Source organism: Podarcis filfolensis (assembly GCF_964270895.1).
Source record: "Podarcis filfolensis genome assembly, chromosome: 15".
Lineage (NCBI taxonomy): Eukaryota > Metazoa > Chordata > Lepidosauria > Squamata > Lacertidae > Podarcis > Podarcis filfolensis.
Window position 1 is genome coordinate 43303624 of NC_139618.1, and position 22724 is coordinate 43326347.

Consider the following 22724-nt stretch of genomic DNA (forward strand, 5'->3'; position numbering starts at 1 on the left):
TAATGGACATGACTTAGATTAATTAATGGCAATGGGTCTGCTCTGAGCAGAATGAGCACTGAATATGGTCCTGTCAGACATATCTCAAAGTCACTCTGTTCAGGATAAGGATACTGAACCACATCTGACTGTTCCCATTTTACATAGACTGGCATCATGCATCTAGTTATACTCACATCCCTAGAATCAGATTGCCCCTATGGAATCTATGGGAATTTTAAAAAGCTCAGCTGAGCACAACTGTAGCTACTGCTTGCATCTCCCATTAACTAGCAACTCAGATAGCTAACAAGGATGGCTCACGATAAATGCTTAGAAAGGGAAACAGATGCCTAAATTATGTCATCTGAAGTGGCTCTTTAATCTGATGTAATTAAGTGCACATCAGATAGCCAGAAGTCAATTTTAGCAAAAACAATGCAATTTAGTAAGAAACACTTCACTCCAAATAAGAAAACATATTTGAAGAATAGCTGTCAGAAGCTGCAGACTGACAACAAAGCAACTATCACCAATAAATCTCTCCCTCACCACCAATTCCTTTTCAAAGCAATGTTTTCCTCAAAACACTGTGCCAGAGTTTGTCAGTCATAAAGTCCTGCAAATGGTTTAGTTTCTGTACCTGACAAATGCATTTTGTTTGAGAAGCAGAATATCCTAAATGTCCTTGCTAGTTGCAGACTGTATAAAGATGAGCAAAAATATAGACAGGGACATAAATTCAGCAGTGGTACAAGTATCGTGAGAAAATTAGGGCTTTTTTAACCAAATTCCATTTTGGAGGCTACATCTGTTTCAAGAGAATTTTTATTAAATACCAGCATAAAAGGCAGTATCTGAGTTAAGGGGACTTTAAAAAGGGCTGCACTTGGCAGTATCAGCCCTGGGAATTACAAGGTATTCCCTCAACTTCTCCCCCCCCCCGCAACTTTGCTCTTTTCCTGCTTTATACTGTAATTTAACCACTTTGCAAGGGCTTTCACAGATAAAGGCAGCAAGTGGTGTTATTTAATACACATTAGCTCAGTCTTTGTAGCAACAAATGATGTCAATGGGCCATCCATAGGATTGAGGCTAAGGCTAACTGTGTTCAAGCCAAGACAAAAAACACATTTTCACACACATGAGAGAACATCTGGATGGGCTTTTCAAAAGCCAAACTACATGTGATGTTAAATGCATCTTTGTGTCCAAGGCGCTGTATTTTACAAATTCAATTTGCATTGGGCACATGGGGGGGGGGCTGATAAATTAAGGGTCTAAGAGCAGGCATGGAGGGGGAGTTTAACTGCTTCCTCCCCTGTTGTGGACCTGAAGAAAATTCTTCCTCTGAACCTGCTATTTGCACCAGCAGAAAATCCCCCATCAGCACCACAAAGGGAGTTTCCTGCAAAGCAAATTCTGCTGAACTTCCATTCATGTCAATGGGGACTGAAATGTATGGTCCCAGCAGTTTAATGTGAGATGACACAGGCCGGGATCGTGTGGGTGCCCAATTACACTTGGTATGAATGAGGAGCAATTAAGAAAGGAAAGAGCCCGACCACAGTGGTGGCCTCTCCTCTGCATGTAACCATTATAGAAAGACTAGCACAAGAAGCCTCAATGAGGCCGAACGAGAGCAGGTGCAGGATGCAGGAGAACATGAGCCCAGCCTGCTCTCAGTGGCAAGTCTTCTTTAGGTCTGCCCCAAGTGTGAAGGAAACTACAGGTGTGCTGGCAATTATAACCCTCTTCAGGTATTATACGCACATGGAATATGCACGCAGAAAAGAGCACTCCAACCTCCACACTCCCCCCCATCCGGTCACCTCCATGAGTTAGGTGGGTCATTTGGCAGGGGTGCTCCAGTTATGGGATGCCCAGAGCCTACATGAATAACCTTTCTGCATTGGGCGAAGACCTTTTCATTCATTCTCCCAGACCTTTTAGAACTATGTTTCCCCCCATGGAACAGATTACTTCTGCATCTGGATTTAAAATGCTGTTGTGTTGCTTGTGCTGGTTTTCAGGCTGAAGTCTGAAGTGATGGCTTTCAATGTTTTCAATGTATATTGCCTGACTCTGTGTGAACTGCCCCAGGGGACATTGTTGATTTGGCAGTCAGCAGATGTTTTAAAGGAAGAACTAAATAGGCTCCTGCATGATGTAGAACCATAGACAATCAGGATTCCACACCATTTGGGAGCCTAAATGAGCACAGGATGCCCTCCCCATAGATGGTTGATAGAGGGGCAGATCCCATGCATGCATCCCCACTCACACGCTCTAATTCCTTGTGGGTAGAAGGTCTGAGAAGAGGTTACACCACTGGCGCGGCATGAAAAATGGGTGTCTTAATGGCCCTTCAGCAGAGGAACATGAATTCAGCAATTTTGCTTTCTCTTGCTCTGAAGGGAGCTTCTGACAACAAGATTCCTGCAAGAATCAATCTCCTCTGTAAAGAGGAGCAGAAATCATGGCTACTGTTAGACACAGGAGACATGGCTCCATAGTCAAACAGACTCACCTGCTGCACAGGACAAGGGAATAGCACCTCACATGACGCTAACAGGGCTTCAGCAACCATGGGTGCCTAAGGAAACCAGTAGACCTTTTAATTACTGGGAGTATAGCAGTCATGGTATTCTGACTGACAACTTACTGGGTATGTTAACTCCCTCCTAATTCAATGCTCTGGAAGTATACAAGCAAAGAAGAGGAACAGCACCATCTGGCCATGTCTATGCAGTGCCCAAGAGAGAAGGGAAAAATGGAATCAGGATGGTTAGGCAAGACTCATGTTTGTGTGCCTGAAAAGAAGTTGAATACCTCACCGTGTAGACAGAATACTTTGCTGGTTTAAAATACAGCTTTCTGACTCAGTATGCATTGGGGGTGGGTCATCCTATCCTCAGCTGGTGCAAAGTGGAACATTAAGTCTCCCAGGACCAAGGAAGATTCACACCCAGTTCAAGAGTGGGGGGGGGGACACTATTCCTGGTGAGTTCCTTCCAGGGGGGTCTGCCAACAGAGCTAAGTGCAGAGCAATCCTTTAAAGAACCCCAGAGTGCTCCTGTGGGGAGAGATCAGGGACTGCACCCTCTAAGCACAGGTAAGTGTATAAAAGGGGTTAGTTACTGGAATGAGGGGAAGCAGCCAAAAGACATCCATGCCTTGGGTGCACCAAGCGGCTCTACCTGAGAAGAAATGAGCTTTGAAACCCTTCTTGGAGACAGTGTTGTCGGACTTGAACTCAATGCGCATGTTGTTGTACTGGGAGGTGATCACATCAGGCTTTTCCGCCCCACAAAACTTGCCGTGTAGTTTGGCCTCAGAAGTGAGGCCGCTGCGCACTTCTACAAAGTCATACTTGCAGACCTGCGGGAAAGGCAGAAACAGGTGATTCCCTAGAGTTACGGAAGGTGGGCGAGAGGCCAGAGGAAAGAGTCTGCGGATCTTCTATGCAGCCCACAGTATTTTGACACCTGAGGTTAAAATATGCTCCCTCCAGCCCCAAGCACAGAAAGACAGCCTTTGATGTCCATGCGCCATCTTCCCTTGGTACAGGGATGTTTTACATTGTTTAGGGGTGGAAGGAGGAGAAGGGCTCCCGCCTTGTGCATTTATATCTGTAGAGAACAAAAGGACACAACAATATTTTCTTAATAAGAATCTAAGAAGACCCCTGGCTGCATCCGGGTCAGAATCCTGTTTTCCACTGATAGCTAGATTCTTCTGGGCAGCTCACCAACAGGGCATGAGGACAGCAGACCTTCCATGCGATTGCACCCCCGGCAGTTGGCATTCTGTGTTTCCTTTCTCTGAACAAGGAGGTTCACATAACCATTATGGCTGATAGCCCCCCAAAGACCTTTCCTCCTCCATAAACTCCTCTAATCCTCTTTCAAATCCATCTAACACAGCAGCCATCACCACAACTCCAGGCAGTAAAGCCAATTTACTTATGTGTTTTCTGAATAATATTTTGTCGGTACTGATTCTAGTGTTAATCAGTTTCACTGGGTGACCCTGAGTTCTATTATTAGGGGACAGGGAGAAATGTTTCTCTCTATCCACATTCTGCCCTTCCCCCTTCACCCCTGCCACTCATTCCTTCTCAATACCTCCCCTGAAATACTAACTCAGGTACCAACTGCAGCATGGATCAGGGCCTTTTGGGTGGCTGCTCCAAGGTTGCAGAATAATTTTCCTCGGGGGGTGTCAGAATACACCTCACCTCTGACCCTCAGAAAGTGGCGTAGAGGCCAAGACACTCTTCACTTCCCAATCCCAGGGGATGCAAGATAGCTGGATACCCTCCTAAGGGGTGTGACACTCCAAAGGGTTAGTGAAGGAAGTTCTGCTTAAAGCCAGGCACTCACATCATTGCCCTCTGTCTCAAAGAAGTCAAACTGCAAGGATATACGGTACTGGGTGGGTGCCACCAGCTGCCAGATGCAGTTCTTGTTGGGCGGGTATTCCTTTGGCCATCCAGGGCTTGTGATGGAGCCATTAAGTTTGGTGAGGAATCCGCCACAGGCAGCTGCAAGACAGAAAACCCAACAGGTTAATCATGATGGGCATATGGCTCTCACATCCCAAGCTATCACCCCGTGGGCACTGTGTGGAACTCTGTTGTGCTACAAAGGGTGTGCAATCAACCTCCTGCCTTAATCGATTTGGGACCTACGGTACCGTATTTTTCGCCCTATAGGACGCACCGGCCCATAGGACGCACCTAGTTTTTTGGGGGGGAAATAAAGGAAACATTTTTTATTCCCCCCCCCCCCAGCCACGGATATCTGCCCGAAGCGCGGGGCACTCTGCTTCGGCGTGCCCTGCACTCCGGGCAAGCAGGCTGCTATCCCCATGGGCTCCCCAGGCTTGCTGATAGCTTCCTGCAGCCTGGAGAGTGAGAGGGGTCGGTGCGCACCGACCCCTCTCGCTCTCCACGCTTCAGCGAAAGCCTGCATTCGCCCCATAGGACGCACACAGATTTCCCCTTTATTTTTGGAGGGGGAAAAGTGCGTCCTATAGGGCGAAAAATACGGTATATATTTAAGGACTGCCTTCTTCCATATGGGATCTTGCAATTGTTCTGTCCAACATCTGAGGCCTCCTCTGAATGCCATTTTAATATGAAGTTTGCAGGTCATCTGCTAGGAGCACAGTTCACTGGGTAGTGGCACTGACTCTGTGAAATTCACTCCCTGCAGAAGTTATGCCAGTTCCCAACACTTTACTCCTTAGCTAAGGCCTGGCTGTTTCAGAAGGCTGTTGGCCAGCATGAATTATTTTTACACTTCTAGGTAACCAACACAATAAGGGCTAATATTGAACAGTCAGTTGCTGCTGTTTGGGGCTACGATAAGATAAGTGGGTTTTATTGTTTTAATTCAGTAGTTACTTTGGCTGTTTGTAAGTCATTTTCATGTTAAAGAGAAGAAGTGTATAAATTCTTCAATAAAATGATTTCCACCGTGCCCTCGTAGCATCAACTAGGAAAAGGAGGCCCTCTGTGGTGGAGAGGTCCCACTCCTCTGATACTCACCCTCACACCTGCGCTTGTCTGGTGCCAACTCATAGCCAGGGTCACAGGCGCACTTGTAGCTGCCCAGAGTGTTGACGCAGCGCTGCTCACAGCCTCCATTGTTGGGCCTGGAGCACTCGTCCACTTCTAGGGAGACAACAGCAGAGAAGTCCCAGGGTGCTGGGTGTCTATTTGGTGCCCACTTTGGGGTCAAAGAACCTAACAACTGTAGGGTTGGAAGGGACCCAGAGTGTCACCTAGTCCAACCCCCTGCACTGCATCTCTCCATCTAATTCTGTTCCTCTGTTAAACTCCAGGAGGAGTTTCTACCTTGCTTCTTTTTCATATCGTGCCCTCAAAGAGGTAGCTATCAAGACTTGAGAGAGAGAGAGAGAGAGAGAGAGAGAGAGAGAGAGAGAGAGAGATAAACTAAACTACCAGTCCTGCAAAGAAGAAAGGAAGGAAGATGAGAAGTCTTGGTAGTCTTTTCATTTAATATGGGATTTAAAAATGCTTTACATAAATACATACAAAAAATTGTCTGTGGAGGCAGGAAAGTAACAGCTTCTGGAAGTCAGAGGATGCTGGTTTCCTCAGCTCAGCAAAATACACATTTTCCTGTGCGAAGCCTGCCTTCTCGTTGCCAGAACAGGAACACACCAACCACATGGAATGCCTTCCCAGCAAAATGCAAGGTCAGCCTTCCCAGCCGGGTGCCCTTCAGATGTGGGGCTAATGCAAGTTGCACTCCAAAACATCCAGAAGGCACCAGGTTGGGGGAGGCTACGTAAGACGTCGGCTGCAGCATGTGAGCGGGCGTGAATCTTCAGGAGCACTTTGCTTTAAGATCAAGATCTCAGATCAGAGGGCTGAACAAGCTGATCCTTTAGATCCAAACGAGCACATAGAAAGTGGCATCATTATGTGCCTTTTTTCAGCTGAATAAGCACAGATGCTCAGCCCATAGAAATCTGCTCCCCATCCCACAGAAAACTGATGCTGATGTACAACACCATTTCTTCCTAGGGGAAGGACCGGGGGTACCTTTGAAGAAACTGACAGCAAAGCCAGCCTTGTTGATGGACCCATCTGACACAAACTTCATCCACAACTTGTTGGAGGTGCTCTTAATGTCATCGGGCTTATCATAACCGCAGTACCTCCCTATCAGATTGCCTGTCTCTGTGTTACCATCCCGGATCTCCAGGTAGTCGTAAGCACAGCTATCATGGCGCTCAATCTGCGGGAATGAGGGGGAAATGCAGGATTAGGGAACATTTCATGCAGTCTTAGCCAGGATACACAGTGCATGGGGCTGCCAGAGTTGACTCTTGCAGGTCGTCTCAGTCACAAGCGGTGGTGGTGAGCAGATCCACAAGCCCTCCAGAAAGAATAACAGATTCCCAAACTTGGAAGGGACACTTGCTCTTCCCTCATGGTGCAAAGGTCCACTTCAAACAACCCACCTTGACAGCCTTACTCATTCTTCCACCGTCACTGGACCCTGTCTTACTCTATCTCTGCTACTCATTGGACTCAGCTATACAGCTGCAAATAAAATGCTTTAAGTGCATTATACAAATGTGACCACTAGATGGCGATGGTGAGCTATGGCAAATTCAATATTCCCCCCCCCCAAAGTTGTTTAATAAAGCATTTTCACAGTGTTTTTTATATGTATGTAGATTCCACCATTGCCCATCCTTCCTGCCCTGCTTCTCTGCTTGTCCAGCCTAATGTAGATTTTAAGTCCTGAGGGTGCAGGCTGCCCTTCTCTTGCTCCACACGCCTTCTATGCTGCTGCCATGAGGTAAGAAGTAACAATAATGAGTAACTGTGAGTGAGCAAGTAAGTCGTCGGTGGGTAGAATGCCTAGGTTGCCATGTCTAGACCCAGAAGGGATAAGGATTCCATGATATGCTACTTTTATGTGTGTAGGGCATTTGAAAAATAAATAAATAGACAAACAGTGAAACATGTGACCCACCCCACCTTGCAGTCTTGAGAGATACAGTCCCATGTGCTTTTTGTGACTGTGCAAATAAGCTCTGAGTGGGCCCAAGCTGAGAATGTGACAGGAATGAGGTTTTGGTTTTCCGGATCCTAGCCTGTTGACTTGACTCATGTTGCTTTCAAATGTGGATGGAACTCAGGCACTGAGATCCTAGAAAAGGCTAAAGCAGGGGTCCCTAAACGCGGTAACTTTGCTGACCCCTGCGCTAAAGGCTGTAGCAGACATGGCATCAAAGTTGTCTTGGCACTTAAAGGTAAAGGTACCTCTGCCCGTACGGGTCAGTCGTGTCCGACTCTAGAGTTGTGCGCTCATCTCACTTAAGAGGCCAGGAGCCAGTGCTGTCCGAAGACACTTCCGGGTCACATGGCCAGCGTGACAAAGCTGCTCTGGCAAGCCAGCACCAGCGCAGCACACGGAAACGCCGTTTATCTTCCCACTATAAAGCGGTACCTATTTATCTACTTGCACTTAGGGGTGCTTTCGAACTGCTAGGTGGGCAGGAGCTGGGACCGAAAGACGGGAGCTCACCCCGCCATGGGGATTCGAACCGCCGACCATACGATCGGCAAGTCCTAGGCACTGAGGTTTTACCCACAGCACCACACTTAACATGCACTTAACATGCACATAATTTTAAAAAAGGCAAATAGCAGCTCGGGGGGGGGGGGGTGATTAAAGGGAACCATTTTCATCAGGACCACAACAGTAGAAGACAGGGTGAAATTTCCTTTCCCTACCTGCTGGCAACTATGATCATTATCACACATACACCCCAGCAGACGCTATCTGCATTTTTAAAAACATGCATATGAAACAAACAAACAAGCAAACACACACACACACACTGAGAGTCTTGGGGAATGGGAGAACTGCAGGTCCTTTTTTATGGTACAATATAGCACTGGTGATCTACTGGGAAGGCAACCCAGATGCTGGTAGTTGCTTGTGGCAATGCCTTTGGTACCTCAAATGACAGGAAAGAAAGCCCCACGTGGTATCCTTCAGAGACGATAATCTTCCAAACACACAATTTATTGGGCCGGTAGTCATCAGGATAGTTGGGAGACTGGATGTGCCCACTGTCTTTCTTCACATCTCCCCCACAGATGGCTGGAAGTAGAACATGAAGGTATGAGAAATGCATCCCATTTCTTGGAAAGGACACCTCTGGGAATGACGCTCCAGAGCAAGAAGCTCACCACCAGCTAATGCAGGGAAAGCCCACCTGGCTGCCTTTTATGTAACAGAAGAAATTTCCCCTATGAATGCCACACAGAGACCAACCAAAAGGTGAGTTGGGGAGATGGACTGTGCAAGCTGCTTTCCTTGGTGGGTAGAAAACTTGACAAGATTTATTTAAATCTGAGGTCCCCGATATGGGCAACCCAGGAACTGCACTTGCTTCCTGTTCCTCCTGATTTTTAAATTCAAACCTTAAAAAAAAAAGAGTAATGCAGGACTGGTTGGAAAGTAAAGCGCAGGCCTCCAGCCCCCCAGCCTCTTCCCTCCCTTTCCCAGACTGGCTCTTGGCCCCGCGCTTTGTCTATCAACCTCCCACTGAAACCCACCAGAATGACCAAAGGGAGCCTCCTGCTGCAGGGTGGGTTTGGGGGACAGGGAGGCAAGGGGCAGGTGCCTTTACTCTTTTTCTTTTTTGGCTGTGTGAGAGAGAGAGATTTTACTGCCTTCTTGTGTTTGGTGGGAGATGTCTTGTTGGTTTTCCTCCTTCTTTTTTAGGTGTGGATATGTACTTTGCCCACCTGCTTTTGTGTGTTTTGCCTACTTCTTTTTGTTTTGCTGATTTTTTGAGTTGTGCAGTCTTTTTGTTTATCACTAAATCACAAAATATATCAAAATGGTTTACATTAAAAAGATAAAAAGCATACAATAAAAGCATAAAAGAAAACAATTTAAAAGCAAAAAAGATAAAAGCAAGCATCAACATATCGTTCTGCGATGGGTATTCTTGCCTGCATAGACTTGGAGGAATAAAGAAGTTTTCAGCAGGTCTTTAGAAGTTGGCACAGAAGTCACCCGCTTTCATGTGGTTTGTGTGTGTGTGTCTGTTTTGCTCATGTTTTGTTTATTTGTGCTGTTTGTGCTGTGTCATTTAGGATATTTGTGTGTGTTTCTCTGAGCAACACCAGTTTTCCTTCTGTGAAATAGTCCCATGACACTTTCAAAGATTTCCAAACCTAGAAAAAATATCATTCTGGTTTCTAGGTTTTTTCTAGCTCTTCCCCGGCTCTCTTCCCAAATTTAACCTCTACCCCTCCCTCCCCTGACTCTGCCAGGTTGAAGAAGAGAAGACAATACCTTCATAAACAGCAAAGAATCCTTTTCCCACCCAGTTGCTGCTACTGCTGAATTCTATCCAGAGGCGGCTGTCCGTAGAGTAGATGGGCTCTGGTAGTTTGTTCCCACAAAACCTACCTGGAGAAAAACCACAGGCTTCCTTGGGTATGTCACTTGCACCTCTGTTGCCATACCATTTCTTGTATGGTCACATATACTCCTTATAAACTTTAATAATAACAATTTTATGATTTATATGCAGCCCATCTGACTGGGTTGCCCCAGCCACTCTGGGCAGCTTCCAACAAAATATTTAAAACACAATAAAACATGAAGCATGCACATGCCACAAGGTGAGTAGAGCAGGAAATAAAGAGATGAAGTATGTTGACACATCAGAAATGGAAAAAGATCATTAAAGGAAGATTACCGTATTTTTTGCACCATAGGGTGCACCGGACCATAGGGCGCACCCAGTTTTAGGGGGGGAAATCAAGGAAAAAAATTTTTTTTCCCCAGCCCCAAAGAGCAGCGTACAGGCTGCGCACAACCTCTCCCTGCGGGAGGGGTTGCGCGCAGCTATGGAGCAAGCCAAAGCGGCAAGCGGGATGGATCCCGCTCGCTGTTTTGGCTTCCCCTTTAGCCCCGTGCAGCCTCTCCCTCCCGGGAGAGGCTGCGTGGGGCTAAAGACTCCATTGCCCCGTGCAGCCTCTCCTTGCCGGAGGGGTTGCGCGCAGCTATGGAGCAAGCCAAAGCAGCAAGCGGGATGGATCCCGCTCGCTGTTTTGGCTTCCCCTTTAGCCCCGTGCAGCCTCTCCCTCCCGGGAGAGGCTGCGTGGGGCTAAAGACTCCATTGCCCCGTGCAGCCTCTCCTTGCCGGAGGGGTTGCGCGCAGCTATGGAGCAAGCCAAAGCAGCAAGCGGGATGGATCCCGCTCGCTGTTTTGGCTTTCCCTTTAGCCCCGTGCAGCCTCTCCCTCCCGGGAGAGGCTGCGTGGGGCTAAAGACTCCATAGCCCCGTGCAGCCTCTCCTTGCCGGAGACGCTGTGCAGGGCTTTCCTGGCTTTACTGGGAGGTGGGGGGATTCACCCACCTCCCGCAAAACCGGCAGAAGCCGCACAACTCCTTTAAAGAGATCGCGGCTTCTCCTGGCTTTTCTGGGAGGTGGGAGAAGGGACTGATGCGGCCTGTCAGTCCCTTCTCCCTCCTGTGGAAAAGCCCGCAAGAGCGCACGGAGCTTGTGTGCAGCTCTTGGGGGCTTTTCCCGCCTGCCTCCCCTCTGCATTCGCTCCATAGGACGCACACACATTTTACCTTGCTTTTTAGGAGGGGAAAAGTGCGTCCTATGGTGCGAAAAATACGGTAGCTACCCAGCCCTAACCTCTATTCCCAACCCATTGCCAAATGTGTAAAATTCTTTGATAACTTGGATCTTGGAAGCAGAAGAAAAACAGAACAAGTATAAAAGCTTATGTACACATATATGTAACTTTAATTGCATAATTTATTGTGAATATGAAATCGTACAAGAAAGGATTGAAGGGCTGGAAAACAGTGGGAATGCAGAAGAAAATGGATTCTAAAGGAGTCTTATATCTGCCCATAATAGAAACAGAGGTTTGGTTGTTAAAGTCATGCCAGTTTATAATGTAAATTAGACACACTTCTGGTGAACAGTTACACCACTGGGCAGATTGCCCAGGAAAGGAACAGATTTTACATCAAATGCTGCCTTTAGATCAAGATGACGTTCCCTTCTAAATGACAAAGTGCAGCCCCATCTGATCTAAGGGCCTTTGCTGCAAGCAAACTGGCTACTTTATTAATCACAGACCACCAACACATATCTGCCTCCATCATTTTAAAATAGTCTGCCCAAACTACAGTTCTTGTAACCAGGTAGTCCTTTACAGCAGAGTAAAACTGCTCTCAGGTAAAGAAGGAACAAAGTGCTTTGTATTCATCCTTGATTGAATTTAACACACTCTCCAAAGGGCCCTAGATATGGCCAGTGATGAATGAGCTGATAATGATTCTAAGGGAAGTACAATTACTCATCACAAGTGAGCATATTGGGTGCTACACAAGTATGTAAGTACACAGGGAGAAAAGGAAACGGTTCAAAGATTTCGTGTTTTGTTCCCCTGCCCCTGCCTGAGTGGAGTTTCTAATATTTCTCTCTGCACTGCAAAGAGGAAAGAAATTATGCCCCCAAACATTAAACCCCCTAAGGCCTTCCCCTGAGCTGTGAAATACAAATCAAACCAAGCATCAATCTGGCATTATAAACTGGAAGGTCAGTTAGTGAATATTTCACAGGATGTCAGACAAGTTGGACATGGAAACTTCTTCCAACGGCAAGATATAGGCCTCCATATGGCCTAGCTACATGCCATGGCTTGGTCACCAATATATTCCCAATGGTTACCTCGCAGGTTGGCCTTCCTCCAGAATCCGTCTCTCACCTCTACGTAGTCATACCAGCACAGCCGACTTCGGTACAGATCCATGGATGTAAAGTTCAGAATGATCTGAGAATCAAGCAGAGGTTACACCCTGAGTAAGAAGCGGGTACAAAACATTACTTCAAAATGTTCTGTAATTTTCTTCCTAGGAGACCAACTGTCTCTCTCTCTCTCTCTTTTAAAAACTGAGAGTCTGGGCCCTGGTGCCAAGGCTCCAATTGCGCCACTGATAATCTCTCTGCTTCCAGATTATTGGAACTGGTGGTCAGCTGTCAGCTCCCTCAGGTCCCAGAACTTAGCCCTTCTTAAACTCTGCCCCATTCCTTATCAGGTCAGGGCTGTCGCCTCTTCATTTAGCAGAAATGTGTCATGCTGTAATTCAGGCTGCTTTTAAAGTGCACAAGCAAGCACCATTAAACTTGTGGCCCTCTGAGTCCACGTGGAATGTTGTGAGCAATACTGAAGAGGCCAACAGGTCACTGGCACTGGTTCAGATTTCCCCTATTATTACTCTGGATCTGCACTTCTGAGATGATTTTAGACCTCCCAGAATAGCTCCAGAAGCACAAAAAAACGAACAACTTCAAACTCTGACTGCTGAAATCATGTGTCCTTTTGCAACTGTGGAAAACAATTGCAGACAATGTTGTTCCAAGATAGTAGTCATTTAGGCTCATAAGTCTGGAAATGGCCCCAAATTTCTGTGCCTGAGTCCAGCTCACACTTTGCTTGACGTGAATGATCACTCTCTATTTTAAGAAATAAACCTACAGATATGGCAAAGGTCAACAGATGATGGGAAATTTTTGTTATTGTCTGCAAACCTGACAAATAGCTGAGTAAACAAGAGAAAGAAATTGAGTTTCTATCTTTTTGTTTCCCTGCTCTGGTCCTGAAAATGCATCTTTGTAATACTATGAAAGGCCCCTCACAAAGCTGGAGTCTTCTCCTCATAGCATGCATCTGATAACTTTGCTTTCCAGCATCACAGCATTCAAATGTCCTAGTTTTCACAACTAAGGGAAATGTTACTTCAGAAGCAGTGTTAAGATGGGGTCAAAGGAGGAAGACACTGCACAAGAAGGGGAGGACAAGCCTTCACTCACACACCCAGATCCAACTTCAGTTGGGTGATCCCATCCTGCCTTCCCTTTGTGGGCTGTGGATTCCAAGGATAAGAAAGCTCAGCCCACAACATCAGATTGGAAACAGTCACTTCCCTCTATCCCAGCCTCCCTAATGGCAGTGAGTTGGAAGAAGGAGAGGGAAGGGCCAGGGGCTGTGAGACAGGTGGACTGGAGCGGCAGCTACCTTCTCCCCGGGGGTGACGGAAATCCTCCAGATGCAGTGCATGTGTGCAGAGTACCCATTGGGAAACTCGGGCGAGGAGAAGTTCCCTTGACTGTCCTGCAGGGTTGCTCCACAAGCTGGAGGTGGTGGCCGGAAGGAGAGAAAAGAAAGCACATCATAAGGCGGTTAGAAAACAGCTGTGAACTTGGCCACCCAATGCTCTCCCCTAAACAAACACCTTCAGCACAACCAGGTGGCTCTCATTTCAGGGACACGCTGCTTCCACAGTCCAGGAGACTGTTCTGCAGTTAGGTCATCCATACCCTGGAGGGGAAAAAGCAACCCCCCCTTTTCTGGGATACTTCCTATGCACCTGGTTTGCTCAGCTGCAAGACTGGGGATGAGACACGGACATCTAGACAGGACCATAAAATTAAGGTTGCACTTTCCCCCTTCCCCTCCCCCCCATCAAAATCCTCTGCCATGCTTAAACAATTTCTGCAAAAAGAAAAACAGAATCCTGCAGCATGCGTATATTATGCAATTTAAGGACATGTTTGTTTTGCTAGTCATGGTAAAGAACAAAGAAGTGTACATGACACTGAAGCCATACAGCTGTAAATCCTAGTCATCACAACTCCCTCTGGATTCTGAGATTTCTCCAGACATTGGGGACATATCTTTGAGCCTTAGGGACTAGCAGCTTGCTTTAAAAAATAAAAAAGGAAGTGTTCTCACAACATTGTTGAAGTCTGTGTCGTGACCCATTTGAAGCTCCTGTGGAGGGGGCCAGACTGCAGAATATAGCACTCACACTCCTGCTTTTTTCCTAAGCAACTATACCCCACAGGATAAACTCCTGTTTTCCCTGCGAAATTGCCTCATTCCGGATAACCCCCCTTCTCTTTCCCCAAAGTATCTATAGCTTGTTCTGCAGCTGTGAAGGTAGCTATGGAAACCAAACCTTATTCCATGTTGCCACAGTGACGGAAGTCGGGGCTTTAGCGCAGGCAATCGAAACCTTTACAAGAGTTTTCATGTTCTCTCTTGTTGCTGCTCTCCCTCCTTCTGCAGCAAAGCACCAGGGGATCCTGGATCCTTTAGGAAACAAGGTCTCCCTCCCCTCCTCATCCTTCCCTGCCATGCCAGCCTGCCAGAGCCATGATCCTAGCCAGCTCTTAAAAACATCCAAATGCCAGCAAAAGCTGCCCTACCAAAGGGCAAAGACCCAGTGGCAGTGCCCGCAACTGGCCTCCTGTCCCCTTCTTCCATCCAGGCACGGGCGAGGGGTCAATTCCCCACACTGCCACGTCACCCTCCTCCAGGCAGCTCCCTTGCCAGCTGGGACCATGACAGCTCTCTTTGCTCAGCCCCACCTGGACCCAGCCCAACGCGGCCATCTGGAAGCCACATGCTCCTCCTGGACGAGGCTTCGCTTAGGGGCTGATGGGGAGCTCAGACACCCATCCTCATGGGTGCTTCCAGAAGGTCTCAAAAAGGGGAAAGGAAGCAGCCCTGGAGTAAAGGGCAAAATTGTTCATTGCACACCAAGAGCTTTCTTGCCCATATGCCCCTGGGCAACACATGCTGGGGGGAATATATATATATATATATGTGTATGTGTGTATATATATATATATATATATATATATATATATATATATATATATATGAGAATGTGGGGCTAACTACACAGAACACACAAGCCTAGCTCTGACGCCCTTTATTTAGTTGGAAACTAGAGAGGGCTGTTGTATATAGGATTTCAGCTGGCCAGGGAGGTAGTATTTCTGTGCCATGTGGAATTATTCATTTGGGAGACCCCTACTCTACTGCCTCCTATCTAGCCACCAAGGGGGACATAGTCAATTAACCCATTAAAAATATAATAAAACACAACACAACATCTATATTAAAAAACAAAACAAAACAAGAAGAGTAAAGAAACAGCAATAGGAGCCATAAATGCTACAGGAGAAATAGAAGGAATAAAACAGTAAATTCTTCTTCCTTTTTCCCATGACAAGCAGGAGCAGTCTGAGGCTGAAGTCCTGTACACATGTACCTTACTTTAGGTCAGTCACGGAATTCAAAGTAATTTTGGGATAGCTCTCCTTATGCCTCATTTTTCTTTGGGGTTGCCCTTCTGCGGAAGTGTGTCAAGAAGCATGCAGAGAAGCTTGCGTGTTTCGGAGGCTTTTCCAATGCCGCCACATGGTACTCTGTTCCTACGGTTGAGCCAGGCAGCCAGTAATCTAACATTTCCCTGCAGAGATGCTCCTCCTCCAAACTTCCTATGCTCCAGAGGCCTGTCCTGCACCGCAAAGGCTATTGCATGCCAGGGCATCTACCTGATTCCACACCTGGCACCTCTAAGGTGAATCCCAAGCCTCAGCCACATTTTTGCAAATCTATGCTAAGTCTTCTCAAGGTGAAATAGTCACGTCCCAGTAACCAACTCCTGATAGCAAATTAGACTAGTTATATTCCAATTAATGTCATTTCCATTTAGTTAACTGTCCTCCTTTTCCCCCCACACTTACTTTTTATTGTTTCAATATAACAATGCAAACAAAATAATTCCAGTTACATGCACATGCAGAACATCACTGAATATGGAGTCAGGCAGAATGGACATTAAAGCAACTAAGAGAATGGCCCCCGTATATGCACAGAAGGCTCCAGCTCGCCAGGGAGATCTGGTGTCATACTCAGAGCAGCCCTTGCATCTAGGCGGCCATCATATAGCCTTTGCACATGGAGACCTGGGTTACAGGAGGAGAAAGGGAGGGCCGGTCCTTGTTAAGGAACAAGAAGAAAATGAGCCATGCTTCCTTCTAAGAGAAGCCTCTCACTACCCTCCTAAGTTGCATGAGATGTTTTGATAGGACTACATTCCAGATGTTATTTATCCCAGCCTCCCTTAGTAGCTTTGAAGCAGATCTCCAATGCTGAGCAATGCCCAACTGTGCCACTGTCAAGCAGAAGAGCACCAGATCCACAGCATATATATCACTGGCCAGCAGTAGCAGAGCTAAGGACGGGTCAGATTTCAAAGACTGGCTCATAATGGAGGAAACGGCTGCAGATGAAGTGAGCTGCAAAAAGAGCACACCTGGGTTAGCAGAAACCAACTAGGTGTCAGCCCCTCCAGCTTCTCGCAGAGAACCTCTTTTGTCAGCAAAACCATGGACTCCCCTGGGTTCCCAGGCCTGGAATTGTTGAAACTTACTCATGTGTCAAAAAGCTAAGTGATCAAGTCTACGAGTGAGTGGGGACACTCTTAGGGCCGACACAGAACGCCAGCCGCTCCACACCAAAAGAAATGACTCTGTAGCGTAGGCTCATATGGGAGAAAGTGATCTTTACAGGATTTTTGCTTATGACCATTTGGCTTTACAAGGCAGATCCAGCCTTTAACAGTCTTGTCTCATTTGTCATGGGAACATTTTATTGCACTAGAAACTTGCAGCTCTTGCAGAAGATTCTGTGTGAGGGATCCATGAGGACTGCCTTGGACTAACCTCCTTCCTCCTGTGCTGAAATCCCTGCAGCCTGAGATTCAGTGTGCTCATTGAGGATTCACAACTTGTCAATCACCCAGCCCAACTCACAGAAGATCCTACAGGTGGAAAGAGAGCAAAGGCCTACAGGGGTGGTGGCAACACCTGGAGAAGAAGAAGCAAGGCTGCCCTGGGGTGACTCTGAAGCAGGAAAGACTACAAGAGGACAAGAAAGTGAGGCCGTCAAGAGGATGACAGATGGATCAAATAAGCACCCTTTCTAGAACCAGCTACTTTCTCCACTCTAAACAGGTCCCACTACTGCCAGGTCAGACCATCTCCATGTGGTGCTATTGGTGTCTAGGATGGCCTGGCTGACCCTCCTGGTCAAGTTGTCTCAGAAATAGCAAGAATTAGGCTCAAAGAGAGCCTGAATAAGAGGCCAGGGCCTAAATATTAGCAACAGTTATGGGGAGACTTGGTGATGCTTGGCCCATTGAAGCTAATGAGGACTGTTGGGTTTTGCCTGTGAAGCAACTGATGAAACTGCACTGACCCTGTGGGAATTCTGGGGAGGGTGAGTTTCTGCTGGGGTTTTGGCTTGACCCATGGCTATGGATTGGTGTTCCCCTACCCCTGCCACAACCAGATTACATTTGGAAGAAGGAAATATTAAACTCATGATCTGCAGGTGACGTGTTTTATTTCATGGGTCTGTTGACACAAAAATAAAAAATAATGTTTGCAGATGCAAATTTTAAAAATTGACTTGGGCCTTTCTGTACCTTCATTACAATTACTTACTTTTAACAAAAATTCTCCCTTTCTTGTGAGCAGTTTGAAAAAAATAAAACTTTCTCCTAACAAGAAACCATAAATTTTAAAGAATCTTACTGATCAGAGACAAAATGCCTTTACAAAACCTTGTTGTTTTTAAACTGTCTTGGGTCGATTAGTTTTCATCCCCGAAGGGAAGAAAGGTGTGAGAGCATTGTGCACAAAATTAAATTTTAACTGAAAAACTGCCATGCAAGCAACCTAGACAGTTCACTTCTCAGGAAGCTGTACACCCCCAGTTTTATCATGTTTTGGCCATGGCCTTTGGATCAGTGACGTTTATTGCATTTGTAATCCCAGGGCTCTGAGGACTTCCAAGAAGTTTGGGGAATTTCACTGCAAGTTCTCACAGGATGGCTTAAGACATGACACTGAGACGACGTGCAACTGACTCATGTCTTGTCTGACCACACTTCTGCATCTCATGAACAAGCATCTCTCTAGGGGAGCAAAATGCACCTCCAGACTTGGGGAGAGATAAACTGTGAGTCATTTGTATTCTCCTGTGTGCAGAGGCGCCACCTTGGGATGAAGATGGGGGGAAAGTGGTGTGGCACACAATGTTTGTCGCATGCCTGTAATGTTGCATGCGTGTTGTCAGGAGGAGGCCTTGTCCAGGGCCACACAGTTTCAATGGCCACAGCTGGTCCTCTCTTGCTCTAGGGAGAAACCTGACTATTATGCTGTGCCACGCTTGGTGGTTCAGCCTCCTCTGCCCCTTCATTACTGGGAGGGATATTGAGAGGGCTGATGACACCTCCACCCCCTAGAGTTGGCATGCCTGCCTGAATGCCACATCAACAGAGTCTCATTGCCAAGGCCAAAGAGAATACTATTGAGCAAGGACTCCTGAGTGTAAAATGGTCCCCTATGCCTACCAGAGTTTAACATTAGAAAGGGATGGCTTTAGTGTTCCAAGTGCCAAAAAGTCATGATGTTCTCAGCGATAAGCTTGACTACTTATAAAAGCAAAGAGGGTGGGTGTGTTTTTAACCTGCTGTTATTTACTCTTCAGCCCCATGGCCAAATACTTCTGGCAGCGCTTGACAAAGCGGTGCAAAATGCTGCAGCTGAAGCAGTTCCTAATGCAAACCTTAGGTGCTCTTCCACCTGTTGTACTCGGTCCTTCTTTGGTTATGGAATGACGCAGAAGAGCTGCCTCCCATGATCTGGAGTATCAGGCACCTCCAAGTACTGACATTCTGAGGGAGCCCCACAAACTGAGAGGGACAGGCAGCCGCACCTCTGGCAAAGGAGGAAGACAGACACCTCCTCCTTGCCTTGCTCTCCTCCAGCAAGTTATCTCGTCAGGGGCAAGTTTGCTGCTAGCTAGAGCTGAACGCAGTATAGTCTTCTCCTGGCACACTAACTGATGAGTAAGATATTGTGCTTGTTTCAGTCCACAAAGGCAGCATTGCCATTAGGCCACACTGCTTCTTGGAGATGGATGAGTTTCTCCTGCACTCCTGTACCACTCACTTGTTCTTCCTTTTAGAAGGTGAAGTTGCTCTTGAAATTTCCTTCCATCTCGAAAAGTCACCAGGCACCATAACAGTACACAGCTCATGTGTTCTCAAGCTTATGTTTACAGCTTTTCAAACCCTAGCCTTCATCAACCCACCCATTACACGCATGTAAGCAACAGTCCCTAGAAACTGAAGAGGATGCCGGCTGCTTCATTTGCCTATGCCAGCAAGAAAGGTTGGGGGGAGTTAAGAAATGATCTGATGGCTTGCATGAGCAAGCTGCACTGAAGTTGCTGCAGGGGTAAATTCCCAGTGTGCGCACACATTTTCAGCACATGCAAGCTTGGGACTGCAGCCATATCATCTTTCCACCAGGTACAAGACAGCTGGGAGTGAGCCAAGTGCCTGCAGTTTCTGTGCATTTCCCTCACGAAGGTTCCCCTCCACTGCAGTTTGGGAATCCAAGCCAACATGCAGGGCCCAATAAAGCAGTCAATCTCCCTCCCCCCCCCCCACACACACATAGAGGAGGCATGCAAATCCTTCCCTCCTCACATGTTACCCTGAAGGTGCCAAAAAAGGAAGCACAAGTCACTCAGGAGTCCTCCTCTTCTGGCACTTCCTCCTAACATGTGAAGGCACCTTCTGTGAGCACCAGTTCACAGCAGCATCAGTTGCACAGGTGCTGAGTGGCGAATGCTGGTTAAGCAACTGAGATGAAGTGTGTATCTCCATGGATATGCTATGGGGCCAGGGCCCCACAGCCCAAGCCTTCTGTTGCCTGGTACTCGGCTCAGTTCTCTTCTCGCCCTTTTCACACTGCTGCTTTGCAACTGCCACAAAAATTCAGAAAGAGTTCTTACAGCTGAAGCATCTGATAAAGACAAAAAAGCAAGGGGGGAAGGAGATGGGGAGCTTGTATGTGGAGAAAGAAAGATGGGAAACAGGCACGAGAGAACTTTGATGCTAGGTTCTGCTAATGCCCCCACTCTTCACTGCACTCCCAGTTGTTTCCCCTGCTCCTCTCTAAACATTTCCCTGCCAACTCCTCTCTTTTGCTTATTCTCACTGCCCTTCTTGCTGGCTGACTTTCCCATTCAGAAAAGATCCTGCTGCACTCCTCACTAGAAAAACATTCTGTTGACAAGGCTTTGTCCTCTCCACAGAAACAGACACCCGGTAGGGGACGGATGCTGGGGAGCTCCAAGCCAGATCAGGCCTTGGGAGTCAAACAGGAAGCAAAAGTTTCACACACTCCCCCTGCTTGTCTTTGGCTCATGGTTCCTGGCCTTCTGTTCTGACATCTGTTCTGTTTCCAGAGCCAGAGCTGGCGTAGATGGGATGGTCTCCAAAGCCTTGGTGAAGGTGGGAGCCTCCCTCCAGCCCAGGCTCCCGTGTTATGTCCTGATGTTTCCATTCATAAAGCAATGGGAAGAGTGCAGACTGAGCATGAGGTCAGACCCTGGGGGGATTATAACATGCAAGAGAAGGGCCAGGACATTCCAGGCTCAGCTTAGTCCAGCCGCAACAAGCTGATGTCACAAGACTGGAAGCAATGAATCTCCTTCCACTGTAACTCCCCAGTTGCCTCACTGTGGACAGTTGTGGCAAAATAAGGGGAAGGATCAGTAGCCAAACCATAGATAGGAATAATTAGGAATGATTTGATATGTTTCAGAAAATGTAAAATATACAGAACTAGAAATATGGAGTAGAATATAATATAGGAGCCAATTAACGAAATAAGCTTTTGGTTCAACATTTTTTGTCAAGGGCTTTCCATGTTCACTCAAGCTCCAAAATGCCAGGAAATGGTGGCTGTTAAAGGCCACACCCTCACCAGACCTGCTATCCAGGCAATACAGACATGGCATCTCGCGTTGTCATTAGTTCCAGTTTCATCGCTCCCTTGGAGCTGGATGGCTGTCAGTGACACAGGTGTCCCAGATTTGTCTGTTCACAGTGATAGATGCCTGGCATGTAGGCAACTGAAGATATTGTGCAAGTGAAGTTACTATTCCAAGTGCCAACGGGGAACGGATGCCACTGCCATGGAACAAGAGAGTTGGAAGGGACTTTGTGCTGATGGCAGAGGCAGCAGCGGGTGGATCTACCGCCCTCCCAGGGGGTCCAGATCCATTGTCAAAGCAAGGTACTGCACCCTGCGTCATGCAAGGACTGACCATGCCTCCTCCCCAATTATAATAGTGGCACCGTATTTTTCGCTCTATAAGATGCACCAGACCACAAGATGCACCTAGTTTTTGGAGGACGAAACAAGAAAAAAAAAATATTCTGAATCTCAGAAGCCATTACAGCAAGAGGGATCGCTTCGCAGTGAAAGCAGCAATCCCTCTTGCTGTTCTGGCTTCTGTGATAGCTGCGCAGCCTGCATTCGCTCCATAAGATGCACACACATTTCCCCTTACTTTTCAGGAGGGAAAAAGTGAGTCTTATAGAGCAAAAAATACGGTAACTAGAATTTGCCCTCTGTGACAAAATGGCTATTGTCCTTTTAAAAGTTATGTTTATGTTTACTATGACGTACATTAGATTTTAATGGGGTTGGTTTCTGGCCACGCCCATGATTCATGGTGCTAGCTCTCTTTTGCGCTCTGGGGCAGAGGGGAGGTTCAAGCAGGGGAAAACCAGGATTTATGAGGAAAAAATCCTGGCAATGCTCCTCAGGCGGTTCTGGGTACCGCTTATGCCTGTGTCTGCCTAACTGAAAGGCAGAACGGGCGCAAACTGGGAGTGTGTCCCTGCCATGGATGAGCCTCCATCGGCAGCACGATTTGTGAATGGTTCCTCAAGAATGTGGAATATTATCATGAATTATGGGGCACTCCTGAAGTGGCATATGATAATGGGCTGCAATTAACCAGCTACCTGATGGTACCTGAATGACTTTGAACAAGAAAGAAATTTCTTACAGCAGCCGGAATGAAATGGGGGTGGGGCAGTGTTTGCTTTCATGGTTTTTTAAGGGTCTTTTATTTCCTGACCCCACGCCTACAAAATGAAATAACTGTGTGCAGGCGTTATGATGTTATCTGACACTGAGAGAGGGGGGAGCCAATGATTTGTGCTCTATTAAGGGTTTCACAATGCTTTTCTCTACCCCCCCCTCGAATGTATGGATTTTATATAAATTATGCTTGGACTGGATCTGGAGTGAGAAGAGAGCGATTTGTGAGGACAAGAAACTGCTAATTATACTTGGCAGGAAATTTTATATGTGACTTTGATTTCCAACTGCGGGCTCTGGAAAATAATCCCCAGAGTTTTAATGGCAGAATGGTTGTCTTGTTGGGGAGTTATTTGTGGCTCAGTGTATCCTTGA

At 47.0% G+C, this 22724-nt stretch overlaps 1 protein-coding gene across 3 annotated transcripts in view; it reads right to left on the reverse strand.

Moving 5' to 3' along the window:
• The window catches only part of BMP1 (bone morphogenetic protein 1), a 153292-nt gene that overhangs the window by 19032 nt on the left and 111536 nt on the right, over positions 1-22724 (reverse strand). For all 3 annotated transcript variants that reach the window (XR_014542081.1, XM_083588417.1, XM_083588418.1), the window contains exons 8-15: positions 13597-13712; positions 12249-12351; positions 9843-9959; positions 8491-8636; positions 6557-6752; positions 5534-5659; positions 4365-4525; positions 3180-3360 (exon numbers count right to left, since the gene is read on the reverse strand). Coding sequence is in view for 2 of the 3 variants with exons in the window: in XM_083588417.1 (XP_083444543.1) it covers positions 3180-3360; positions 4365-4525; positions 5534-5659; positions 6557-6752; positions 8491-8636; positions 9843-9959; positions 12249-12351; positions 13597-13712 (1146 nt within the window). In the remaining variant the exon portion in view is untranslated. The remainder of the gene's footprint in view (positions 1-3179; positions 3361-4364; positions 4526-5533; positions 5660-6556; positions 6753-8490; positions 8637-9842; positions 9960-12248; positions 12352-13596; positions 13713-22724) is intronic.